Raw genomic sequence first — 23,606 nt, 5'->3', positions numbered from 1 at the left:
ATATGGACTTTCTTCTTTAAAATGACTATACTTTGGGAGCCTTTTTATCACAGTATGCCCTCAACTTTTCTGGTGGTTACTTTCCACGGATCACACCTAAAGCCAATATTGTGTATAGTAAAAACACATTGGGTTCAAGGGCAGGCGGGATTGCCAAAGTCTTTTTTCCTGGGTGCCTGCCCCCTTTTAAATTTCTGTGTTTTTTTAAAAAAATGCCAAGCATGTAAAGAAGAATGAGAACAAATTAAAGATGCATAAGTTGCAGGCTTACTGTGTATCCCATTGCCCTTAAACATTTCCCAAGCCGATGGTTTTAAAAGTAGTCCAGGAAGAGAGACCCCTAAAAATTGGCATCACATCACTAGAGGCTCCACAGAAACTGATCTGCCAGACAGAATAGACAAGATGTTTGCTGGATTCGCCTTCCTGGAGGCAAATAGTGCGCTGCAGGCACAAAAGAAGGACATTCATTTTCAAAACGAAAAGAGTTTTTTTCCTCTTTTGTCCCTTTTCCACCCATTTCCCAGACGCACTGCACTACGAACAACTAAGAGTCCTGTGGTAACTTATTCACTAACATGTTTACTAAAGCATAATGTGGACTCTAGTCCACCTACCCGCCACAAAAACTTGTATCATGGTGCCAGGGCCGGCCCACTCATAAGGCAAGGTGAGGCGACTGCAGCAGGGGCAGCAGATCCCAAGGTAGATCTTGATGGTACCAGAAGATTCATCCAGAAAGACCCAGGTTCCTCCCCCCCCCCTTAAATCTCACACACCAAAAAACCATGTGAACTGTAGTTTGTTGTGGGTGCTGGGAACAATGTACAATACATACAATATATGGGAGTAGTAAACTACAGTTCCCAGGATCCGGAAGGATGTGCTTCAAATGTATAGTCTGTAGGCAGCCCCAGGTGTGAAGGGAATGAATCTTTTATTTCACGGGAATTTCCCTGTTGCATATGTTTCTTTGCTCTGGAACTCCCGGTTTCCTTGCCTTTTGCTGTGTTTTTTCGCTCTTTATTGTTTGCTGAGCTTCTCCCTTGATCTCTTTGCTGACTGACTCGCAGGACACCAAGCGGGAAATTTCCTCTCCGTGCGAAAAAGTGATTAACCAGATAATTAAATCTTTTTCGGCGCAATCTGTGTACCCTGTGTACCCTGCTATGTTTCCCTTGCTCAGATTACGATATTATAGGACACACGCGAAGTTAATTATCTCCGGCTGGAAGTTGTTATTGCTTTTTTAAAAGTTAAACGTATTTCCTTCTCCTCCCTCCTGGGCTCTCCCCGCCCCCGTCGTCCTCCGGCGGCTCCACCTCCAGCAGCAATCCGGAGGACTGTCCGGCTCTCAGCGACCTGATTCAAGGCAAGACCCAACCATTGTTTTCCCGAGGCAACTCATCCGTTCCCTCTTCACCTGTACTGTAGTATGAACTGGCCTCCAGTTCACCACGTCTTTTAGCGCGGTAAGTGCCATTGATCCAAGTGGGGCTTACTCCAAGGTAAGTGTGCTTGCACTTACCTGGGACTAGTCAGCCCGATCTGACTCAATGGCACTTACTTCTGAGTAGACATTTATGGGATTGCTTAACACCTCCATTAAGGTGGTTAAATGACTATGTCGCGTGTGCGTGTTTTGCTCGATCCTCAGCGCGAACGAGCAGAGGGAGCTTTTTTGCAGGAAAATCGCCAGGAAAGTGTTGTTATACCTGTTGAGTGAGAGAAGCGGACTTTTCCCAAACTACCAGCATGGCAGTGGAGAGAGGGGAAGCAGCTTTTCAATAATATAATCGCAGCAAACCTTGTGACATTTGAGATGGGAGGTTTGTTTTTGTAAGAAACTAACCTTGCTCCCGCCTTTCACTGTGTGTAGCCAATGAATGAAGTCGTAACAATGAGAAATCGGAGCTAGCCAATTAACCAAAAGAAAGGTGGAGTAGAAACTTCCTGGTTAATTTTTTGATCGCCCCCCCCCCCCATCCGCTCGCTGACCTTTTGGAATGAGTGTTTCTGGATTGCTGTTCCATGGGGGAAAGTCAGAAATACCGTAGATTGTAGCTGTGATTGAGCTTTCAACCTCTGGGCTTATTTTCCATACATGTGATTTTCTTCTTGTAAAATTGCCATGCTAATACAGGGTGAGTCTTTTAAAAGAGGCCCCGTGGAACATGTGTACTCTGTATCCACGGGGCCTCTTTCAAAGGACTCACCCTGTAATAACAAAGATAATATTGCTGAGACAACAGAGAGTATACTAGCCTTAAGAAACAGACAAGTGATATACCCATTTTGCTGGCGCTGCAGTAGAGAGTGGCAGCCCTGCAGTGTACTCTTCCCACGTTTTCTTCTGTTTTTAAAAGGGGAAATGCGAGGGGACTGTGGTGTTACTTGGAGCAGTAGTGCAATGAATTAAGGGTGTGCAGGGCAAAGGGAGCCAGGGAAAAAACTCAAGCGTTTCAGTTGCGGTGGAAAAATATTGTCAAAACAGCAAGTCTGCAATGATCAGTAAATCTGCCCATCAAAAAATAACAGAATGGGAGAACTATGGTATATTAGTTCCTCAAAGGCAGTTACTACTCAGCTTAGTAGACGTGGTCCCCAGGCCTCACCACCACTCAGTCACCAGATCTACCAAAAATGATAGGCCTGTCCTTTGGCACTAGTTATGTATCCATGTACATTTTGTACTTTGCTGCATCTCTCCTGGAAAAAATCCTGCAGATGCCCTGAGTTCTTACATGGTCAGACTGCTGCAATGGAACATATCTTGTTGCAACTATGACTCTTAAAAACAGGTTTTTGCATTAGCATCCAGTCTTTGAAAATTTTCATATGTGCACGAGCAGGAACCTATGGAAAGTGAGGAAAAGATCAGTCCTCTCCTTTTGGTTTCATCTTCATAAGAGAGAATCTTGCCAGTAAAGGAGGAAGGACATTCAGGTCCTTGGGCACGACCACCATGCTTACAGCCTTCGCTTCCTGTGGCTGAGTGGGAGACTGAGACTGGAGTCGCAGGGTGGTGTTCTCTGAGCAAGTTCCCTCCTTCCGTGGACAGCCAGATGCCAAAGAGGCCAGGATTCCTCTCTGTTAAAACCGCATAGAAGAGAATTTGAGCAGGTCCATCTTGTCCTGAAGGGATGAGAAGAGTTCCAGTTTTCAAAATTATTATCTGAGACAATCCCTGTCCCCCTCTCTGGCTGGTCAGCCTAAGCACAGCAACACGATGTTTCCACTTCCTTCTGTAAGAACATTTTTCACACCTCTGTCCAGCTCGGAGCTTACATTTCATTTTGTGTGCCTTAGTGCTGAGTATTGTGATTACGCGCATAACATTTCTCATCTGATGAAATATTCACTGTGTGCCATCACATTGTTTTCAGCTGCCTGTGGTATGTTGCCATGGCAGAGGAAGATCCTGCTGTGTTCACCTCTGGCACTTTGCCCTCTGACCCCCGTCTCCTTGCCACGGTGACCAACGCCTACCTGGGCACTCGTGTCTACAGGGACATCTTGCATGTAAACGGGGTGTATAATGGAGCCGTCGGGGACTGTCATCGTGCTGATGTTCCCAGCCCTATTAATGTCAAGATGAGTGTGGCTGCTGAGGACAGCCTGACCGAGACTTTCTCATTAGACACCAGGACAGGTAAGTGTCAACAGTGTTGTTGCCCTTCCTTTCTTGCTTTTCATTGCAAATGCAGCAATGCCACAATGATGGGGCTAGGTTATTTAGCTTGCACTGAGCATGGGCATTGTTTTAAAAGGAAGCTCTTACTTTTAAAGAGACAAAGGTGAACATTGAATAGAGTGTGCTGGTATTGGGCTCAGGATGTCCTGGATTCAAATTCCCACTTAGCACAAAGTTCACTAAGTTTTTGGGAGCTAATTGTAGTCTAGCAACCAGTTTTGAAACAAAGCTTAAATGGAATCCAAAGTATACCACTCCAGAGGAAACTTAGGATTCAAATGTAATCAATTTTTCCAGTACAATGTGTTTAAGATCTGGAGGTTTTTCTCTCTTCTTGTGCTACTAGGCAATTTTTTCAATTCCATAGGGTGCCTGATATAATTCTTATTTCAGTAAATAACAAAACTAAGGTTTTTTTAACCTCATTATTTGTCCAAGTATATCATTTTAGTATTGTAGATTGTGTTTAGATGTTCTTGTCCCAAAAGTGAACTTTGAACCAGACAGACCTTGTGTGAAATTTGTGTTGTTAGGCTTTCTTTAGAACGTAAATAAAAGTGTAAGAATCTGAATTCACATGGATCATTTTCTTTCCTTTTTCCTGCAGGGACCTATATCCACACAATCCAGGCTCCGGGTTATACAGCCACTCACAGGATCTATGCCCACCAATCCCTTGTTCACCTTCTGGCCTTCAGCGTAACCATCCAGAGGTCAACGCTTGAAGGAGAACCCATTATTGTAAATCTACAGACCCAATTCACACCTGAGAGTCCAGACCTGGACTTGCACAGAGGGGCAGATTTCCAGGGAGCTCAGTGAGTATCATTATGAGACGATTTGGTCAGATTTGTGTTGTCCTCCTTCCCCTGAGATTTAAAGACAGTGGCAGAAAGAATTGAGTACTTCCTGTGGTTTGGAGGAGAGGCCATAGCTCAGTGGTAGAGCACATACTTTGCATGCAGAAGGTCCAGGTTCAGTCTCTGGCATCTCCAGGGAGTCCTTGGAAAGACTCCTGCCTGAAACAATGCTAGATGGAACAATGACCTGAGTTCCTGAAGGCAACTTCTTATGTCCCTGTGTTTGAATACAGACAAGCCCAAGGAACAACGGCAGCCCCATTCAGAAGATGTTGGCAGATTAATGGGGGAGAAGATCTACCATGTATATCTTGATATCTTTTTAATGTTCTTAGGATGAGAGTTGTAGTCCAAAATATCTGAGCTACCCTTGAGGCAGGGCAAAGATACGGAGAGTTTGAAAAGTAAGGAGGACAAAGATTTAGTGCCGGATGTGGATGGGAGCTAGGAAACCAGTGGTAGGATTAATGGTAGAGTTAGAGATGGGATTTGAATTCCTGGTGTAATTCTATGATCTGATGAAAGAACCGTAAGGTCTTCCTTCCTGCAGCTTTTCTCTCCCTCTCTCCTTTAGCTACATCTATGGAAAGACTTTGGTCCCTGAGGTGGAGAGTGGCCCTCAGCCTACTGTACACATGATCTGGACCCCAGTGCTACAAGCAGTGACCCTCCCTGAGGAGGAGAAGGAAAAAACCTGGGAGTTCCTCACAGCCGTAGCAGAGAGTGAAGAGGACGTGAAAAGGAACTTTAGTGAAGGAATGTCACTGATTGTCTCTCGTTCATTGTATGTGTCTCACGTCCAGGCGTGGACAGCCCTCTGGAAAGGATGCTGTGTGGAAGTTGAGGGACCTCTTTCACTGAGCCAGGCTGTTTATGGATGCCTCTATTACCTGCTGAGTGCCATTCCCCCCCTGGGTTCTTCTGACTTCCCATTCTCCGGAATTAGCCCTGGAGGCCTTTCTAATGGCACCTCGGGTGAAGATTACTGGGGCCATATCTTCTGGGACCAGGTGATCCAAAAGGCACTACTGTGTCTCCAGTTTCCCATCTCTGTACAGAGGTGATGAAGTGCAGAAATCAGGAGATACCAGTAGGGAAGACATAGCCCCAAACTGAGCTTATTCTTTGGTTGCTTAGGCAAATCTTGGCTTTCCAGAGTATATAATTTTGAGAGATAAAGAACAGGAGGTGGTGTGAATTCCGCAGAATTTTCTCTGTGTGTGCTATATTATTTAAGTTTTGTGTAACTAGCTCCAGAATGAAGTATTGTCTTGTTATATACACAGCTTGTGGTGAGTGATCATGAAAGACTTGTTCAAAATCAAGGAAACTGAGTCAGACTATAAGTCTTATCCAACCCAGTGTCTCCAAGATATTAGGCAGAGAAAGATTTTTCCAGTCCTGTAGACTGAGATCTTTTAAACTAAAGATGCCAGAAAATGAAACTGGAACTGAAATATACTCAGAGTCGCAAGGTGATTTCATGCTCTTTATTCAGCTCATAGTGGTGAGGAGGAATGAATCGATGTCCCCTCACAGTATCTGCTTTATATACATTATTTACACAATGGGCTGCACATGATTGGCTAATTCCGGAATTCTACTGTAAGCCAATCAGGTTGTGGATTCACTTCTATCTGGAGCAGGATTGGGTGGTTCCTGCCAACCAATCATACTGCTGCATTGTTCTAGGACCAATCAGACTGCTGCATTCTGAATCCTATTGTTCTAGGACCAATCAGACTGCTGCATTATGAATCCTATTGTTCTAGGACTAATCAGACTGCTGCAATTTGGATCCTATTGTTCTCAGTACATAACACCCCTCCCCTCTAAGTTCCAGTCCTGCCCGGGAGGTCGCATTCATAGTCCTCAAGGTATGCCGGCGGCCTACGTGTGCGTTGCGGCCTGGGGTGTTTCCTGGTCCGGGCTCCAGGTTCTGGCTCGTGTTCCAAGGATGCTGGCTGTGATGGGGCTGTTTGGTCTGGCGCAACCGGCTCGCTCAGTCGTGGTTCTGGTTCCGGTGTCCTTTCGGCCTCATGGGTCCTCTCTGTATTTACTGATTCTGCCTCTCCTGCTGGCCCCTCCTGCTCTATGGGCCTCACTGCCCCGCTGTTCCCTTGGGACTCCTCTGACCTGTCCTCATCCTGGGTTTCTCCTGGGAATCGTCGCCGTATCTGGTCGCAGTGGCGGCGCCAGCATTGCCCCCCATCCGTTAGCACCTCGTATGACACTGGGCCAGTGACCCTGGTGACTGTGGCGGGTACCCATGCTGGGCCTGCCCCAAAATTCTTTGCGTACACTGGGTCCTGGGCCTCGAAGGTCCGGGGGTTCCTGCCTTCCCCCACCACTACCTCATCCTGAGCTCTATCGGGGTGAAGGCGGTCCAATCTGATTGCAAGGCGCCGACCCATTAGTAGTTCAGCGGGGCTCCGGCCAGTCGTTGAGCTGGGGGTGCTGTGCTGTGCTAGAAGGAATGTGGCAAGGCGGTACTCCCCATCCCCTTGCGTCATGCGGCGAAGGGTGTCCTTGGTGGTCCGCACCATGCGTTCTGCTTGGCCATTGGTGGCAGGGTGGAACGGCGCCGAACGGATGTGGCGGATGGCGTTCTGTGCTGTGAAGGTTTGGAATTCTCCTGACGTAAATGCAGTCCCGTTGTCTGAGACGAGAGTGTCAGGGAGCCCGTGGGTTGCAAACAGCCTGCGTAGTACCCGGATGGCTGCGGACGTGGAAGTGGACGGTACCAGTGCGACTTCCAGCCATTTGGTGTAGGAGTCCACCACTATGAAGAATGTTTTCCCCTGAAAGGGGCCAGCGAAATCCACATGCAGGCGTGACCATGGTGCTCGGGCGGACTCCCAGGACTGGACTGGGGCCCTTGGGGGATCTGGGCGGGATTCTTGGCAGGCCTGGCAGTGTTTGACCCAGGTCTCTATCTCTCCATCGATCCCCGGCCACCACACATAACTCCTGGCAAGGGCCTTCATTCTTACTACCCCTGGGTGTGTCTCGTGTAGGGCTGTGAGGACCCTTTTGCGGAGGGGCTGGGGAACAACGACTCTGCTTCCCCATAACAGGCACCCCTTGTGGGCCGACAGTTCATGTTTGCGGGTTGTGTAGCCGGCGAATTCTGGCCCGGGGCTGCTGCTGGGCCATCCCCTCCACACCCAGTCCAGGACTCGGGAGATGACCCTATCTTTCTTGGAATGGTGGGCAACTTCTTGTGCCTGAATGGGGCGGTCAGGAAGCAGCTCCAGGCTCATAACCTCTTGTGCAGGTGCTGGGTCAGGGCCTGTTTCCGGTAGTGGTAGCCTGCTGAGGGCGTCCGCATGGCCCATCGCCTTCCCAGGTCGGTGAATCAGTGCATACTGGTAGCTGGCAAGGAAAATTGACCACCTGAGGACACGAGGAGACAGCACTTGGGGGGTCTGCTTTTCGGGGGCAAACAAGCCAAGCAACGGCTTGTGGTCAGTCACCACGGTGAAGGGCCGCCCGTACAAGAAATCATGGAATTTTTTTACTCCCTTCACGATTGCCAGACCCTCCTTGTCGATTTGCGAGTAGTTCCGCTCGGTTGCGTTGAGTGTCTGGGAAAAGTACGCCACCGGTACCTCTCTTCCATCCGGGAGTTGGTGCCCCAGGACAGCGCCAATGCCATAGGGTGAGGCGTCGCATGCTAGCACCACCGGCAGCCTCTCGTCGAAGTGTGCCAAGACAGAGTTTGAGACAAGCAAGTCCTTGACTGCCTGGAATGCGGCCTCCTGGCGCTGGCCCCACACCCAAGGGGCCCGCTTGTCTAGGAGTCTGTGTAGGGGCTCCGCTACCGCCGCCTTGTGGGGAAGGAAGGAATGGTAAAAGTTCAGTAGTCCCAAGAAGGCCTGAAGTTCAGTCTTGCTCTTGGGCGCTGGGGCATCACAAATGGCCCGTACCTTGTCCCCAGTCGGGTGGACCCCTTCTGCGTCCACCATAAATCCCAGAAAGTCCACCTGAGGCACTCCTAGTAGACATTTTTCCCTCTTCACCTTGAGACCCGCCGTCTGGAAACGGTGTAGAACGGTGCGGAGGCGGTCCTCGAACTCCTCTGGTGTGGGCCCGGCAATCAACACATCATCGAAGAAGGGGGTGACGCCAGGAATCCCTTTAAGGAGCGAGTCCATTAGATTCTGGAATATGCCTGGTGCCACGCTGACCCCGAATTGCAGCCGCTTTACCCTGAACGCTCCTCTGTGCGTCACAGTCGTCTGTGCCTCTGCTGTGGCCTCATCTACTGGCAGCTGTTGATATGCTTGGGCCAAGTCCAGCTTGCCAAAAATTTTCGACCCAGCCAGGGTGGCAAGGACATGGCTGACCACTGGCACTGGGTATGCATGGGCCGTTAGGGCCTTGTTTATGGTACATTTGTAGTCTGCGCAGATGCGGACCGAACCATTAGGCTTGACGGGTGTGACGATTGGGGTTTCCCAGGGGGCATTAGGCACCGGCTCCAGCACTCCTTGTTCCACAAGTCGGTCCAATTCCTCGTCTATACGGGGTTTCAAGGCGAACGGGACCCGGCGGGCCTTGAGCCTGACCGGTCGTACTGCGGGGTCAAGCTGTAGCGCAATGGGGGGCCCCGTATACTGTCCCAATTTCCCGTCGAAAACCCCTGGAAATTCCTTGCAGATGGCGTCCACGTCCACTTGTAAGGTAGTGTGGTTCACCCCGGTGATGGCTAGCCCCAGTGGTCCAAACCATGCCAATCCCAGTAAGCTAATGTAGGGGCCCTTGACCACAAGCAAGTCCAGTTGCCGCGTCCGCCCTCGGTATTGCACCCTGAAGGTCCCCACCCCCATTGTGGGGACCTTACGTTTCTGGAAGTCCCGTAGGGTGAATGGGGCCGGCCTGAGTTTGGGACCCCCAGTAGGACACAGTTTCCTTAAGGTCCTTGCCGAGATTATGGATAGAGTTGAACCCGTGTCAAGCTCCATGCGGCATGGGGCCCCCTCTATCTGTACCTCTACATAAATTTTCTCTACGTTGGGGTGGGGCAACTGGTATACCTGGCAGTCCGTGAGCTCCGTCGAGTTGCCTTGGTGCGTTGGGCCCCGGGACCTGGGGCTCTTGGGTTGGTCATCTGATGCCTGGTGTCGGGTGGGCCGAGCCCGACACACCCGGGCGATGTGTCCCGATTTTCTGCACTGCCTGCACTCTGCGTTGCGGAAACGGCAGGTCCTCCTCTCGTGACTCTCCCCGCAGCTTGCGCAGTTTCCTCCTTCTCGTCGAGGCAGCTATAGTTTGTGCGCTGCTTGAGTGCGCTGCTGTACTCGGTGCACCTCCTCCCTGTCGGATCCTGAGTCGTCGGTGAGGTCTTCGTGGTGGACCCTCGGTTGGGATGGCAGGCTCGGCCGTGCCTCTTGCGTCGACCTCTCGGCAGCTTCCGTTGCCAGGGCCTCCTCCAGAGCGACCTGGAACGTTAGGTCCTTCTTAGCGTAGAGGCGTCGTTGCAGCTTCTCATCCTTCAGGCCACCGACGAGGCGGTCACGAAGCATGTTCTCCAGCTCTGAGAAGTTGCAGAACCGGGCGGCTTGGCGGAGAGAGGTCACAAACCCAGTTATGGTTTCCCCAGGGGCTTGTCGCTTTGCGTAGAAGGCATTTCGACGAGCCACCACTGAGGGCTGCGGCGAAAAGTGCCCCTTCAGCTGTTCCATTATTGTTTTGTATGGAACAGTAGCGACGTCTTCAGGCGCAAGGAGAGCCCGGGCGATTTCAAACGTCTCCTCTCCGCAGACGCTGAAGAATATCGCCCTCTTCTTGGCGTCTTCTTCGTCGGTGACCCCTTTGGCTTCTAGGAGGAAGGTGAAACGGGAGGCATACGCTTCCCAGTCTCCAGATGCTGGGTTGAATGGCGAGAAGCTGCTGTTGGCTGCCATTCTGAGTTCCTTGTGTCCCGGAGCTGAAGCCTGGATACACGGTGCGAGGCAGCGGTGCGGCAGGTGGCGTTGCTGCGGTGCTGTGTGTGGCAGTCAGCTCAGCGGGATCCCACCTTCGTCGCCAGTGAAATATACTCAGAGTCGCAAGGTGATTTCATGCTCTTTATTCAGCTCATAGTGGTGAGGAGGAATGAATCGATGTCCCCTCACAGTATCTGCTTTATATACATTATTTACACAATGGGCTGCACATGATTGGCTAATTCCGGAATTCTACTGTAAGCCAATCAGGTTGTGGATTCACTTCTATCTGGAGCAGGATTGGGTGGTTCCTGCCAACCAATCATACTGCTGCATTGTTCTAGGACCAATCAGACTGCTGCATTCTGAATCCTATTGTTCTAGGACCAATCAGACTGCTGCATTATGAATCCTATTGTTCTAGGACTAATCAGACTGCTGCAATTTGGATCCTATTGTTCTCAGTACATAACAGGAACTATAGGTTGGAGAAATTTAAAGGGGTTCCTAGATGGAGGTAACCCTTCAAGAAAACCAAAGAAAAAGGACATAGACTTCGAGTAAAAAGATCGGCCTTTATTAAAACGTATGTAGGGGTCAGCCTTTCACAAATCCCAGAAGTTACCTGTTTTTAGCTCTTGAACACTATCTTGTATACACCCCACTGAACTAACATGTGTTTTTTTTAAGCCATGGAAGGGAAAATCTGTAGCATATAGCTCTCTAAAAAGTCATACATGGGCACTATCCTCTACTCCAGGGGTAAGGAACCTGTGGCTCTCTAGACACTGTAAGAGCATCTTATGTGGGCTACCACTATCCTACATCATTAAAAGCCTCAGGAAGAATGAACATACAGATTTTATGACCAGGTTAGTGGTGGTGAGCTAGAAGGAATATGAGCTTGTCCATCTAATAACAATGTGTGATGTTGTCGTTAAACTCAGGATACCTGGATGTACCCAAACATCTTGCTTTTCTATCCGGAAGCAGCTTGTGCTATCCTGAAATACCGGATTCGAACGCTAGGAGGAGCTCTGTGCAATGCACAGGAGCAAGGATACAAGGTAGGAGCAACAGGAACAGAATGGGGACCTTACCTGACAAAGGGATTGCTCAGGTAAGAGGGAGAGAGATTGACCCATGAGGGTGCATGCACTCTTATTTTTTTCTGCTCATCATATTTGATAATATCCCACTGCTTCCCATCCACACTGCACAATGCAGCTATAATCCTGGGTATGGCGTTTTGTTCCCATGGAAAGAGGAATGATTAGTAAACCACTCTGGGAATTGTAGCTCTTTGCTAAAGTTTCCAGGGCTCTTTGGGAGAAGCCATGACTGTTTAAAGTGATACGATTCTGATTTAAATGTATAGTGCAGATGGGACCATTCTGATTTGTGTCAAATAGATTATACAAAAAGGGTCATGATCAGTCTCTAGTACGCATGACTTTCAACAGCGGCTAATGTGAAAGGTTGTCCTGGGTTTTAAATCGCCCACAGAAATAGAGAATCACCATTTGAATTATCATCTCTTTTGAGTGTTACTCGATTTGATTGTGGCAGGGTGCAAAGTTCCCCTGGGAGAGCGCAGCAACAGGCCGAGAGGTCTGCCCTGAGGAGGTTTATGGAAACGAGGAAATCCACATCAATGGAGATGTTTTGCTGGCATTTGAGCAGTATTACTACATCACTCAGGTAAGTGTGGGGCATATTGTATGGCATTGCTGGTAAATGAATAAAACTCTAGCCTCGGGACCTGCTTTTGAAATTGAGAGAGCTTCATCGCTGAAGACCGTGTCATATTCCTTTCCAATTAATGCATCTTCTGATATTTACCTCTCATTCCCCCTAAATGATGTTCACAGAATCATAGAGCTGGAAGGGATCAACCCCTGCAATGGAGGAATATGCAGCTGGCCTTTACGGGGATCGAACCTGCAACCTTGGCATTATCAGCACCAAGCACTAACCAGCTGAGCTATCCAGCTGATGTTATCCTGTTCTAGGATGGAAACGTGGAGCTCAGTGGCCCTCTGAGCCCCTCTTTCCCCTCTTGTTCTAGGACCTGGAGCTCTTCCATCAGGCAGGAGGCTGGGAGGTGGTCCATGCTGTGGCTCAGTACTGGTGCAGCCGGGTGGTGTGGAACCCAGAAGACCAGAGCTACCACATCCCTGGTAAATATGCGCAAGGGGGACTCCTCCTTCACCAAAGAGACATACACCGACTTTTGCATTTCCTGTGCTGCCTCTTGAGCTGCCTGCAATCTGCTACTATTACACTTCTCATTCAGGTGCAAAGTGATTTGCCTTTGGTTTTCTGGCCTCTTTCCTTAATCCTCTGAGGGGAAACCAGACACAATTCTGGGGAAGCAGGAGAGATGGCGTTGTGCATGTCACAAGGACCAACCTGTCAGCCCTCAGCCCTGCCCTTCTTCACATGTGCAAACGGGAAGAACAGGTTCCCCACCACCACCACCAACTCAATGCAGTTTGTCTGTCTGTGTCCAAAATGCAGTGAATGTGCTTGCGCAGGAGCTTTGACCAGGACATTATCCATGCCCGTGTGCATGCCCTTTCTCTAAGGCACATCTCTAGGCTCTTGGAACTATGTTTGCAGTGACTGCTAAAATCTCAGAGGGGCTACAGAAGGGAAGAACTGTAGCTCAGGGGTAGAGCCCCTGCTTGGCATGCAGAAGGTCCCAGCTCCAATCCCCAGCATCTCCAGGTAGGGCAAGGAGAGACCTTTGCGTCTGAAACCTTGGAGAGTCATTGCCAGCCACTGTAGAGCAGACAATATAGAGCCAGCTGGAGCCACCATCTGATTCAATATAAAGCAGCTTGCCATGTTCCAGTGCTGACTAAGTGGGGCTTAGTTATCTGCATGACTCCTTGCCGCATCCCATACCTAACAGCAGATATATGCAAAAAGTGCAAAATAGGCAAGTATATGCACAATAGACTTAACCTGCAACATTTGTTTGGCTCCTGGAACCTGACTTTTCTTGACTTGGGCTCATTCTGAATTTTCAAAAAATCCAGGAAGTGCTTCCATGTTCTACCTTCTTCTAGGTGTCCTGCCCCCCGATGAATATCACCATGCTGTAGATAACTCTGTTTATACCAATGTCATTGCCCAGAGGAGGTAAGGGACTTGCAGAATTGATGACATTTTCTCTCTATGCTCTTCCAGTTTCTGCCTTTCTTCTTCATGCTTGGGTGATGCATACAGGCAAAGGACTCCATAAATTAATTGATTAATTAAAAGTTTTTTTCAAAAGGTTTGTGCCACCTTTCTACCAAATAGCAGGCTGCTTGACCATAAAATTATGAAAGGCCGTAAAATTCACTGCATAAGGTAGCAGCAGAATAAAAGAAGATGCAGGGGATAAAACAACAATGAAATAATTGTTATAATGAATTAATAACTCAGCAAGATCTTCAAATTAGACCAAACAACACAAAACAAAATCTCTTTACAGAATTAATCATAAGTACTGATTCCTACCTCCAATACTGATTATTGCCTAAAGGACAACTGATTATTTAGCTGCAAATGATTGATTTAGCTGCAGGAAGAAGTCGAACAACTTGGCTCCGTGTTCCATTAAAAAAGCTTAACTATGGGTTATCTCAGTGTGGCACAGCAGCAAACCAGCCGGCCACAGTCTCCTCTCGCAGAGCCTGCACAGTAGTGCTCAGCCATGGTGTGATGTGTGAGCTAGGCTGACCATTTGCATTTCCTGTTTGCCCCGCCACCATTTTCCTTCATGGTCCCTTTACTCTAGGTTTTGACAGCTTGATTGATCCCTTTTAAAACATGGAGGTTGCTTCCACATTCATCCTGATTTTTTTGCAGAAAGCTCAGATGACATGGGCTATTCAATGAGCTTTTAATCAGATTAGTTTGTGGGGAGCTTACAAGACCTCGTATCAAGCACCATTACCCCCACACTTTCCAATACATTTCCCCATGACTTTCCTTTCTGCAACAATTTCATTTTGGGGGAGGAAGTGGGCTTGTTGTGCAAGACCTCCAAGTCATCTTTAATTGTGCAACATGAATTTGCCACCAAGTGACCGAATCCAACACAAAAATTGCAGCAGTCCAGAAGCACCCTGAAGCTTCCCACCTTGTAGCTCTCAGCCTTGCCCTGCTAGCCCATCTCTTTCTTTCCTTCTTCATTTTTTTGGTAAAGCTTTTTTTAAAAAACCTTTCTTTTCTTTGTTGCTTTCCAGCTTGAATTTTGCAGTTGACTTGGGATCTCAGTTGCATATTCCAATCCCTGAAGAGTGGGAGGAAGTTCAGAAGAAAATTAAAGTGCCTTTTGATAAAATCAGGAATTACCACCCAGAGTATGATGGGTACTGCCCAGGTGAGTCGGTTCATGGCAAGGGAGTGTGTGGTGGGCCTAACCCTTTATAACACTTGTTGTTCAGGTCAAAGTCTTCACATCAGTGTCACTTGCCTTGCTAGTAAAATGGGTTTCCGTGTGCAAAAGTGTGGGGCACCAAAATGGGCAGAGGATAGGAGTGATTTCCCACATACCAGAGAGAACCCCCAGTGTATTTAGACCCTAGGTCCCCAATAAAACCTCAGAGTAGCAGAGTCTGAGGCAGGGAACACAGGGAGCTTTTTTTTATATACCTAGGTCAGTATTGTATATCATAACCAGCACCGTCTCTCCAAGGTTTGAGGCAGGGGTCCCTCCCAGCCCTGCCTGGGTTTGCCAGGGGTCGAACCTGGGACCTTTGCATGGCTCTGGCACTGAAGTCTCTTGAGCTCCATGCACACTGCCCTCATGCCACCACAGAACACTGGCAGCAGGGAACAGCAGAGAAGCATAAACCCTCCGCTGCCAAAGTTGACATTACATTTGGCAGCAGAAGTGGAGTTTCCTGCGTTCAGAGGAGACACACCGCCTCCTGAATCTTTCCACAGTTTGAAAGATGAGGGGGAAGGAAGGGAATTGACCTTGGAAGGCACGTCTTGAAGTCCAGTTTCCTCCCTGAGGAGTCTGTTAGTCTGCACGAATACACACACACACACACACACACACACACACACAAACACACACACACAGCAGTTTCAAGTAACACAAGGAGTGGGGGTAAGAGAATTCATCTTAGAGAACATGCATCCTCCCTCACACATCCTCCAAATCCAGTTTCCCCACCTTGAAGGCACTTGTCTTGCCCCCTGAGTGCAACTGGTTTATGAGGCAAGGTGAAGCCATTTGCCCCAAGTGATGGATCCAAACAACATCATGGCACCACAGCCAGCCTCATTGGGGCTTCCCGCACTGTTGTCCTAGCTGTTGTGCCCGCTGCGCCCTCACCACTGCATCATGGCAGCAGTGCAGGTGCAGCCGCAGGTAAGGGTACAGTTGCATCAACGGGACTGGCAGCACAGGTAGGGTCTGGGATATGTGAGGGGGAGCTGCATTGGGGCATTTTGCCCACAGTGGCATCTCAGGCCAGCTAATATTCTTAAGTTGAAAAGCTGTTATTATATAAAGCAATATCAAGCTGTGATGAGCCACTTACTGTCTCATAGAGAATGTATTGCTGAAGAATGGCTTTGTCGCATAATCACTGTACCATGATCTCACCTTTGTAGGGTGATGACTAAAAAATACCTGCTAGCTGTCTCCTAGGGCTGCCAGAAAAAGGTTGCTGGCAGGGCTCCTAGGCCCTTTTAATTGCTGCACAGCCAGTGCAAATGCATTGTGGGAGAGCTGCAAGTGCAGAATTTTTGCCTGCTGTTCATCATACCTCCTTGTTAACAGGAAAATTACAGGCTACTTGTCACCCAAGGTAGTCTGGCAACTCTGTTTCTGGTACGATTCACCATAAGGCACGTGGGCCGAGGTCACGTGTGTATCTTGCCTCTTGTTCTTTCCTCAGGTGAGCAAGTGAAACAGGCTGATGTTGTCCTGCTTGGATTCCCTGTCATGTATCCCATGGACCCAGAAGTCAGAAGGAATGACCTGGAGATGTATGAGCCAGTGACTGACCCTCAGGGGCCAGCCATGACCTGGGTAAAAAACCTTGCCTTGAAAAGGATGGAAACCTCAAACGGTTTCAGTGTGAGGTCTTCCATGGGTTTGCTACTGAAATGAATTTATCTGAATGAGGCTGTGGTGGCCCTCACTGGTAACGGCGTTGGTTCCTTTTCTCCATCAGAGCATGTTTGCTATTGGCTGGTTGGAGCTGAAGGAGACCGTAAGAGCCCAGCAGCAGCTGAGCAAATGTTTCAGCAACATCACTGAGCCATTCAAGGTCAGGCAGGTCAATCCTTCCCAACCCCCCTCTTAAAATCTGATCCCTGTAGGTACCCTTTCCAGATAACAACCTTGAAAAAAATATTTTTCCCTGACTCTTTCAGATCTGGGTGGAGAACCCTGATGGATCAGGAGCTGTGAACTTCCTTACAGGGATGAGTGGATTTCTGCAGGCTATCGTTTATGGATACACTGGATTCAGGTACAAGCTGTATTAACAATAATTTTAATGTGCACAGAGGCGTAGCTAGGGGATGGGGGGAGAAGGGGACAGTGGGCGCCACACCGTGGTGGGTGGTACTTAACTGCGCCCGAGCCACACGTCTCCCATGGGAGTGACGCAGTGGCTTGAGCGCCTGCAGGTTCCACGCTGCCTGCCACCTCCCACTCAGCTGCGCTACAGCTGAGGGGGAGGCGATGGGCAGACTCCCGGCAGGCTCTGTGCTGCTCAAAAAAGCAACGTGGGCCTGCAGGGCGCCAGAGCGGAATGGGGCTCGGCCAGTGGGACTCTGGGGTGCCCTGCCCCACCCCCCATGCATGCCGCACTGGGCACCCAAGCAGTTAGCTATGTTGCTGGATGTACATGGTCCTGAAGTCCATTGGAATAAAAAGGATGGCAGCTCCTATGAAAAAGGTGCTCGCTACATCAGGAAACTGAATCACATCTGAGCTGCAGGTTCCACCTCTTGTCTCTGTGATGACTTGTTGGAGTCAGGAAAGATGAATCCCCATCCCTCCTGTCCCTGCCAGCCTGCTGGATGACTGAAAGACTGGGGAGTGATTGCAACTTGACAAAGAGCTTCAAATAGGGATGGGGGGGGTAGTTTTGAATGGTTACTCTTGCCGGATTGGTCCGTGGCGAGTCACTCTCTAGCCTGCCCCAATAAAGCCTGTATACCCCCTGGCTCTGAGACTGAAGTAATCCAGTTTCCTCCTGATTTGTCCCCAATGTGATCTTCATACTGAGGAAAGCATTGTGGGTGCATCACCCAACTCTCAGGGCAACACAAGCAAACAGTTCCAGTGGAGAGATGTTATTAGAAGGAAGGGCTTTTATCTCTGGACTAGTGTGATTTAAGTTTGGCTGCCCTAAGGTGGGAGGAATAGCAGAGGCGTTCTTGCTCTGTTTTTTGTTTTTTCCTAGTGAGATGGTTTATTTGCAATCAACATGTGTGGGAAACTTAGTTGCAGCCGCAAAGCTTGTCCTAACAAAGTTTGAGTCAATACTGAAGTGGGACAGAGCCTCTCGGCACTCAGATAAAAATAACCCCAAAGCTGCCTCTAGGTTAAGGAAGAACAGGAAATGGCTGAAGTACTCAAATCAGGTCCGGTTTTGAGAGTCCCAAGGAAGTGGGAAAATGCCCTTCTGGGGGTGTTTCTTGGTCTGTCCTCAGGCGCCTTCAGCTAGGCCTGGGAGCCTCAGTGCTTTTGCATAATCAGCATTGTGTTGATAAAGTATATATAGATTTCTACTTGATTTTTGTCACAGTTAGAATGCCGGTATTAAAAAGGCAGAAGGCAGTTGTCAAAATGAAGATTAATATTTATAGAAGCAAAATCAACAGAAGGAGACGGGGGGGGGATTAATCTCTGTGGTAGCTTTGCTGGGGCGCCGCCAGATGGTTCCCAGGTGGGTTCTAATTGCCACAGTCCATCTTTGATGGCTGCTTCTGATCTCTGCCAGCCTGCACAACTGGCAGGAACCATCCTAAGCTGTCCAGTCCATTGTGAATGTGGGGTGTGGAAAGTGAGAGGGAAAAGAAGCAGGGTGCCTTCTTGACTTTCCAACAGGAAGTCTTCCTGTACTTCCTTTAGGATCACCAAGAAGCACCTGAAGTTTGACCCCATCTGTCCAGATGACATAAAGAAGCTAAAGATCACCGGCGTGTGCTACTTAGGAAGCAAGCTGGATTTCACCCTTACCAAAGAAGATGTCACCATCCGAGTGACACAGGCCTCCTCTGTCCTACAGCCACCTGGTCTGGAGGCTGTGCTGGCAGGAACGGGCGAGCATCTTCCCTTAAATGAAGGTACAGCATCATCTCCTACAGCTGTATTATCAAGGTTTCCTGTTGCTGACAGGGAGATCCCACTTAGCTGAATGTTTTAACAAATTGAGGTATATTCTTGGGTTGGTACTGAACTAGAGTAGACCCATTGAAATTAATGGGCCTGGTGTAGTCATGTTCCTTTGTTTCAGTGGGCCTACTCTGAGGAAAACCTAGTTGAACACCACCCTTGGTATATAGCAAAGATGGTGAGGAAAGGTTTCACCACCTTGGTGGTGGTGGTGGTTTTAAGAAATGCCTCCTGTCCAAGCTGCAACCAACCTGTTGGATCCACTTCCCTAAATATTTACGCCCTAAGACGAGCTAAATATAGGTGGAATAAGTTGTTACCTCAGGAGACCTGTTGATCCTCTGCAGCATCTATATAGAAGGCTAAAAAGATGGTGATAATAGAAGAGTTGTTTGTTTGGATGGCCACCTTTACAGCTTGTGTGCTTTCTGTTCTATTTCAGGACAGAGTATCTCCTTCCCTGCAGCCGCTGGCTGGATCCAGAAGGTTGAGACAATTTAAAGCCAGCTTGTTTTGATTCTATGACAAGTATGAAAAAACTACCAGGCCTTTGCAAGCGTAGCAGCCAGCCAGTAGTATCTTAGAGGCTTTGTGGTTCATGTTAGCATGCAGCAATACTAAAGAGCCTGAATCTTGAGTTCTTGACTGCATTCATTGTGTATATAACCAACCTGCTGAAGTGGGAGCTGAAATTCCCACCCACCCACCACCACTGACTACCTTAGAGATGTAGCTTCCTTCCTGGACAGAAAGGTTCTGCAATGGAGAGAAAAGGAAAAGAGCTTATTTTTCATTCTTTTTTGTGGAGGGAGGGGCGAGCAGCTAGTCTGAAGAAATCCCCAAAACTTTCCTGTTAATTTGATTATTGTACATTGTGATTAGCATTGGGGGAGGGAAGGGGGGGTGTAAACCACTTATATTCCCCCCCTATAATTTTTATTAAATTTTCTGCTTTACTTTAAGGTTGTTTAAATGAATATTCTAAAATGTATCAATGACGTCCCTCCTTCTCTTTCCATGGTTCATTTTGCATAACATAAAGGGACCCCTGACCATTAGGTCCAGTTGTGACCGACTCTGGGGTTGCGGTGCTCATCTCGTTTTATTGGCCAAGGGAGCCGGCGTTTGTCCGCAGACAGCTTCCGGGTCATGTGGCCAGCATGACTAAGCTGCTTCTGGCGAACCAGAGCAGCACACAGAAAAGCCGTTTACCTTCCTGCCGGAGTGGTACCTATTTATCTACTTGCACTTTGACGTGCTTTCAAACTGCTAGGTTGGCAGGAGCAGGGACCGAGCAACAGGAGCTCACTCCATCACGGGGATTCAAACTGCCGACCTTCTGATCGGCAAGTCCTAGGCTCTGTGGTTTAACCCACAGCACCACCCGCATCCTTGCATAACATAAATCCCTGCATATTTTACGTAAACTAAACCATTCAGTATTCCATTATTACATCTATCAAAACTTATTTACACTGTTGAATTTATCTTAATGCTGCCCGCGTTTTCAAGTGTACACAATTTCCCCCCATATATGGGGGAGTGTAAACCACTTTTAGAATTTTTTTGACAGTCAAGTGGTATATACATTTTATGAAATAAATAAATAAAACTGTGAGTCAGTAGTAGTCTTTCTTCAGACCAGAACTGAACCCCTCGACGCTGGCATTTTCAAGGATTTCTTCCTACCTCCTCCTCTGACAGTTCCAAAGGTTCTTCAGCAGGTTTCCCAGATGGAAACTTGCAAGGCAGTGCAGAAGACCTTGCTACCTTTACAGACTTGGGATGGATGCCGAAACAGCAAGCATTTGCCACGGCTTGTCTTTGAGAGGCTAATATGCTAAGCGTTACTTATACAAAAAGCAAGCTGCATACGCTGGTAGCAATAGTCCAATTAACTCGGTTTAGAAGCCTCTTTCCAGTTCTCATCCATCTCTCAGATAAGGGAATAACTGACCTACCATGAATAACAGCCTCCCCTCTCCCAACTCGCTAAATGAAAACTAAGGCTTCAAAGCAAGCAGAGAAGCATATATGATCTCATTTTACAGCTTGCACCAATTAGCCCCAGGGTTATCTTGACGACCAAAAGGGCATTTTCACCATTTGGTTAGTCAGCGGTTAAGAGAAGTCTCTCCTTGCATATGCTGTGAGCGCCTTATTTTCCACATCCTGTTCCTCCACCAGCTACACAAACCTTCCTCATCCTGATGTTTGGGAAGAGTAATTGTTGGGCTATGTCCTGACAATGTCAGAGCAGAGGAGGGGAATCTGAATTTCAGGGTCAACACGGTTGCTCGCTGCAATCTTTCACCAGGATGAAGAAAACCATTCATTCCTTCCAAATAGTGGAATACTGTCTGAGACTTGCTTGGCGGTTGCAGAAACATTGCATGAACAGGAGTTGGCAAAGGGGGAGAATTATTTAAGGGAACTTTGGGGGCGTTGCTTCCTCCCACTTTTAGCCTTTGAAAGTCAACAAAACAACCACACGATGGCACCAAAACCACTGATTCAGGGAAGGGAAGGCCCGAAAGGAGCATCTGAAGAGGAAATGGGCTGTGCATGGCACTGTCATCTGTTTACCCTGACCTGGGTTGTGTAAATGCCAGGGGTTAGGAATGCCAGGGGGGGAAAGGAAGAGAACATTCCTTTTTTAAATTTCCAAAGGCAGCAGGGGACAAGAAGCATCCACAGTTTCTTTTCCTAGTCCTGCTGGGTCAGGCATCCCTTGCCTGCCCGCCTGCTGTGCAGCATACGTACTGCTTGTTACAACAGGTGGAGAGGAAGAAAGAGTGGATGGAGGCCATGGAGCAAAATGCTATGTAGAATATAGCATTTTGTTAAGGTTATTTTTGCAGTGGTTTACATGAAAAAGACCAAAAAAATACATTATAAAATATAATAAACAAAAACAAACAAAAAAACGCTCTATCAGCATGTGAAATGCCCCACAAGAGGGGATAAGACACTGGATAAAGTTTATTCGAATGTAAATCACGGCTATAGGGCTTTACAGCTGCCACACTTGGGCCAGTCCGACCATATGTCTCTGTTCCTGGTACCAGCATATATCCCACTCAGGAAACGGGCTCCTACAATATTAAAATCTGTTAAAATCTGGCCTGAAGGTGCTATTCACCAGCTGCAGGACTGTTTTGAGAGAACCAATTGGGATATTTTCGATCGTTCGGACCTGGAGGAGTACACGGCGGCAGTTCTGTGCTATATCAATCACTGCACAGACACTGTCACAGTAAATAAATCCATCCGGTTTTATCCTAATCAAAAACCCTGGATGAATGGAGAGGTCCAGTGCCTGCTGCGGGAAAGGAATAGGGCTTTCAGGTCGGGCGAGGTGCAGCTTTACAGTGTGGCAAGAGCAAACTTGAAGAGGGGTATTCGACGGGCAAAACTGGATTATAGGCAGAGGATTGAGGATAATTTAAGGAGCAACAACATAAGACAGATGTGGCAGGGGATTCAGCATATTACCAACTACAAACCTAACCTTGGCGCTGTCGACGGTGACCCTTTGCTGGCGGAGGAGCTTAACCTCTTCTTTGCTCGCTTCGAGAAGGAGCCACCTGAGACGCCGGTATTACAGCCACCAGCCTATAGGGGCCCCTCATTCACTGTAGAGGAGCACGAGGTGAGACAAGTATTGAGGATGGTGAATCCGAGGAAGGCGGCTGGACCTGATGGCATCACTGGAAAGGTGTTGAAGGGCTGTGCGGATCAGCTGGCGAGGGTCTTTACTAAGATCTTCAACAAGTCCTTACACCAGTCTATTGTCCCACCCTGCCTGAAGTCGTCAACTATTGTCCCTCTGCCTAAAAAATCCACAATCAGTAGTTTGAATGACTACAGACCAGTTGCACTGACTCCAATCATCATGAAGTGTTTTGAGAAACTGGTGCGCCGTCATATTATTTCCTGTCTTCCATCAACTTTTGACAACTACCAGTTTGCATACAGGGCAAATAGATCCACAGAAGACGCTATCATCACCACTCTCCATGCTGCTCTGTCCCATCTGGAGCAGCCGGGGAATTATGTGAGGCTGCTGTTTGTGGATTTTAGCTCTGCTTTTAACACTATCCTCCCCCATAGACTGGTGTCCAAGCTAGAGACGATTGGATTCCCCAACTCCACCTGTCTCTGGGTTTTGGATTTTTTGTCAGAACGTTCTCAGAGGGTTAGAGTAGGGTCACATGTGTCCACAGCCCTTAGCCTTAACACCGGCTCACCACAGGGTTGCGTGTTGAGTCCCCTGCTCTATGCTCTCTATACGTATGACTGTACAGCCATCTACTCCAGCAACAAAATCATCAAGTTTGCTGATGATACTACGGTGGTGGGGCTCATTTCAGGAGGGGATGAGTCCGCCTATCGGGACGAGGTGGAGCGGCTCTGTGTTTGGTGTGGAGAGAACAATCTGGCTCTTAATACGGCTAAGACCAAGGAATTGGTGGTGGATTACAGGAAAAAAAAGGCGGACATTCAGCCCTTGTATATCAACGGGGAACGGGTGGAGAGGGTGGCGGAATTCAGGTTTTTGGGAGTGACTATGGATCAGGGCATGACTTGGAGCGCAAATACCACTGCTCTGGTGAAGAAGGCCCAGCAGAGAATTTATTTCCTCAGACTTTTAAAAAAGAACAATCTGAGTGAGAGACTGCTGGTGTCCTTCTACCGAGGCTCCATAGAGAGCATACTTACATACTGTATTTGTGCTTGGTTCTCCAGTTGTACAG

The 23,606-nt window shown here is 48.3% G+C and overlaps 1 protein-coding gene across 3 annotated transcripts; it reads left to right on the top strand.

Moving 5' to 3' along the window:
- The first annotated feature begins 1,295 nt into the window (after positions 1 to 1,295).
- Positions 1,296 to 20,467, top strand: PGGHG (protein-glucosylgalactosylhydroxylysine glucosidase). Of its 3 annotated transcripts, none has more exons than XM_083476103.1 (14): positions 1,296 to 1,372; positions 3,387 to 3,652; positions 4,302 to 4,512; positions 5,129 to 5,564; positions 11,432 to 11,551; positions 12,054 to 12,185; positions 12,553 to 12,664; positions 13,559 to 13,631; positions 14,726 to 14,862; positions 16,394 to 16,527; positions 16,673 to 16,768; positions 16,875 to 16,972; positions 18,586 to 18,800; positions 19,292 to 20,467. In XM_083476103.1, the coding sequence occupies exons 2-14, from the start codon at positions 3,406 to 3,408 to the stop codon at positions 19,348 to 19,350; spliced, it is 2,070 nt and encodes a 689-aa protein (XP_083332229.1). In that variant the 5' UTR covers positions 1,296 to 1,372; positions 3,387 to 3,405; the 3' UTR covers positions 19,351 to 20,467. The 3 variants fall into 3 exon arrangements, with proteins under 3 accessions (XP_083332229.1, XP_083332231.1, XP_083332230.1); XM_083476104.1 differs by having other exon boundaries at positions 1,332 to 1,472; XM_083476105.1 differs by lacking the exon at positions 18,586 to 18,800 and having other exon boundaries at positions 19,292 to 19,562.
- Positions 20,468 to 23,606: the final 3,139 nt, after the last annotated feature.

Source organism: Podarcis liolepis (assembly GCF_965112155.1).
Source record: "Podarcis liolepis genome assembly, chromosome: 1".
NCBI lineage: Eukaryota > Metazoa > Chordata > Lepidosauria > Squamata > Lacertidae > Podarcis > Podarcis liolepis.
Note: the sequence above shows the minus strand (reverse complement) of the source record. Positions and strands in the feature narration are given on the sequence as shown.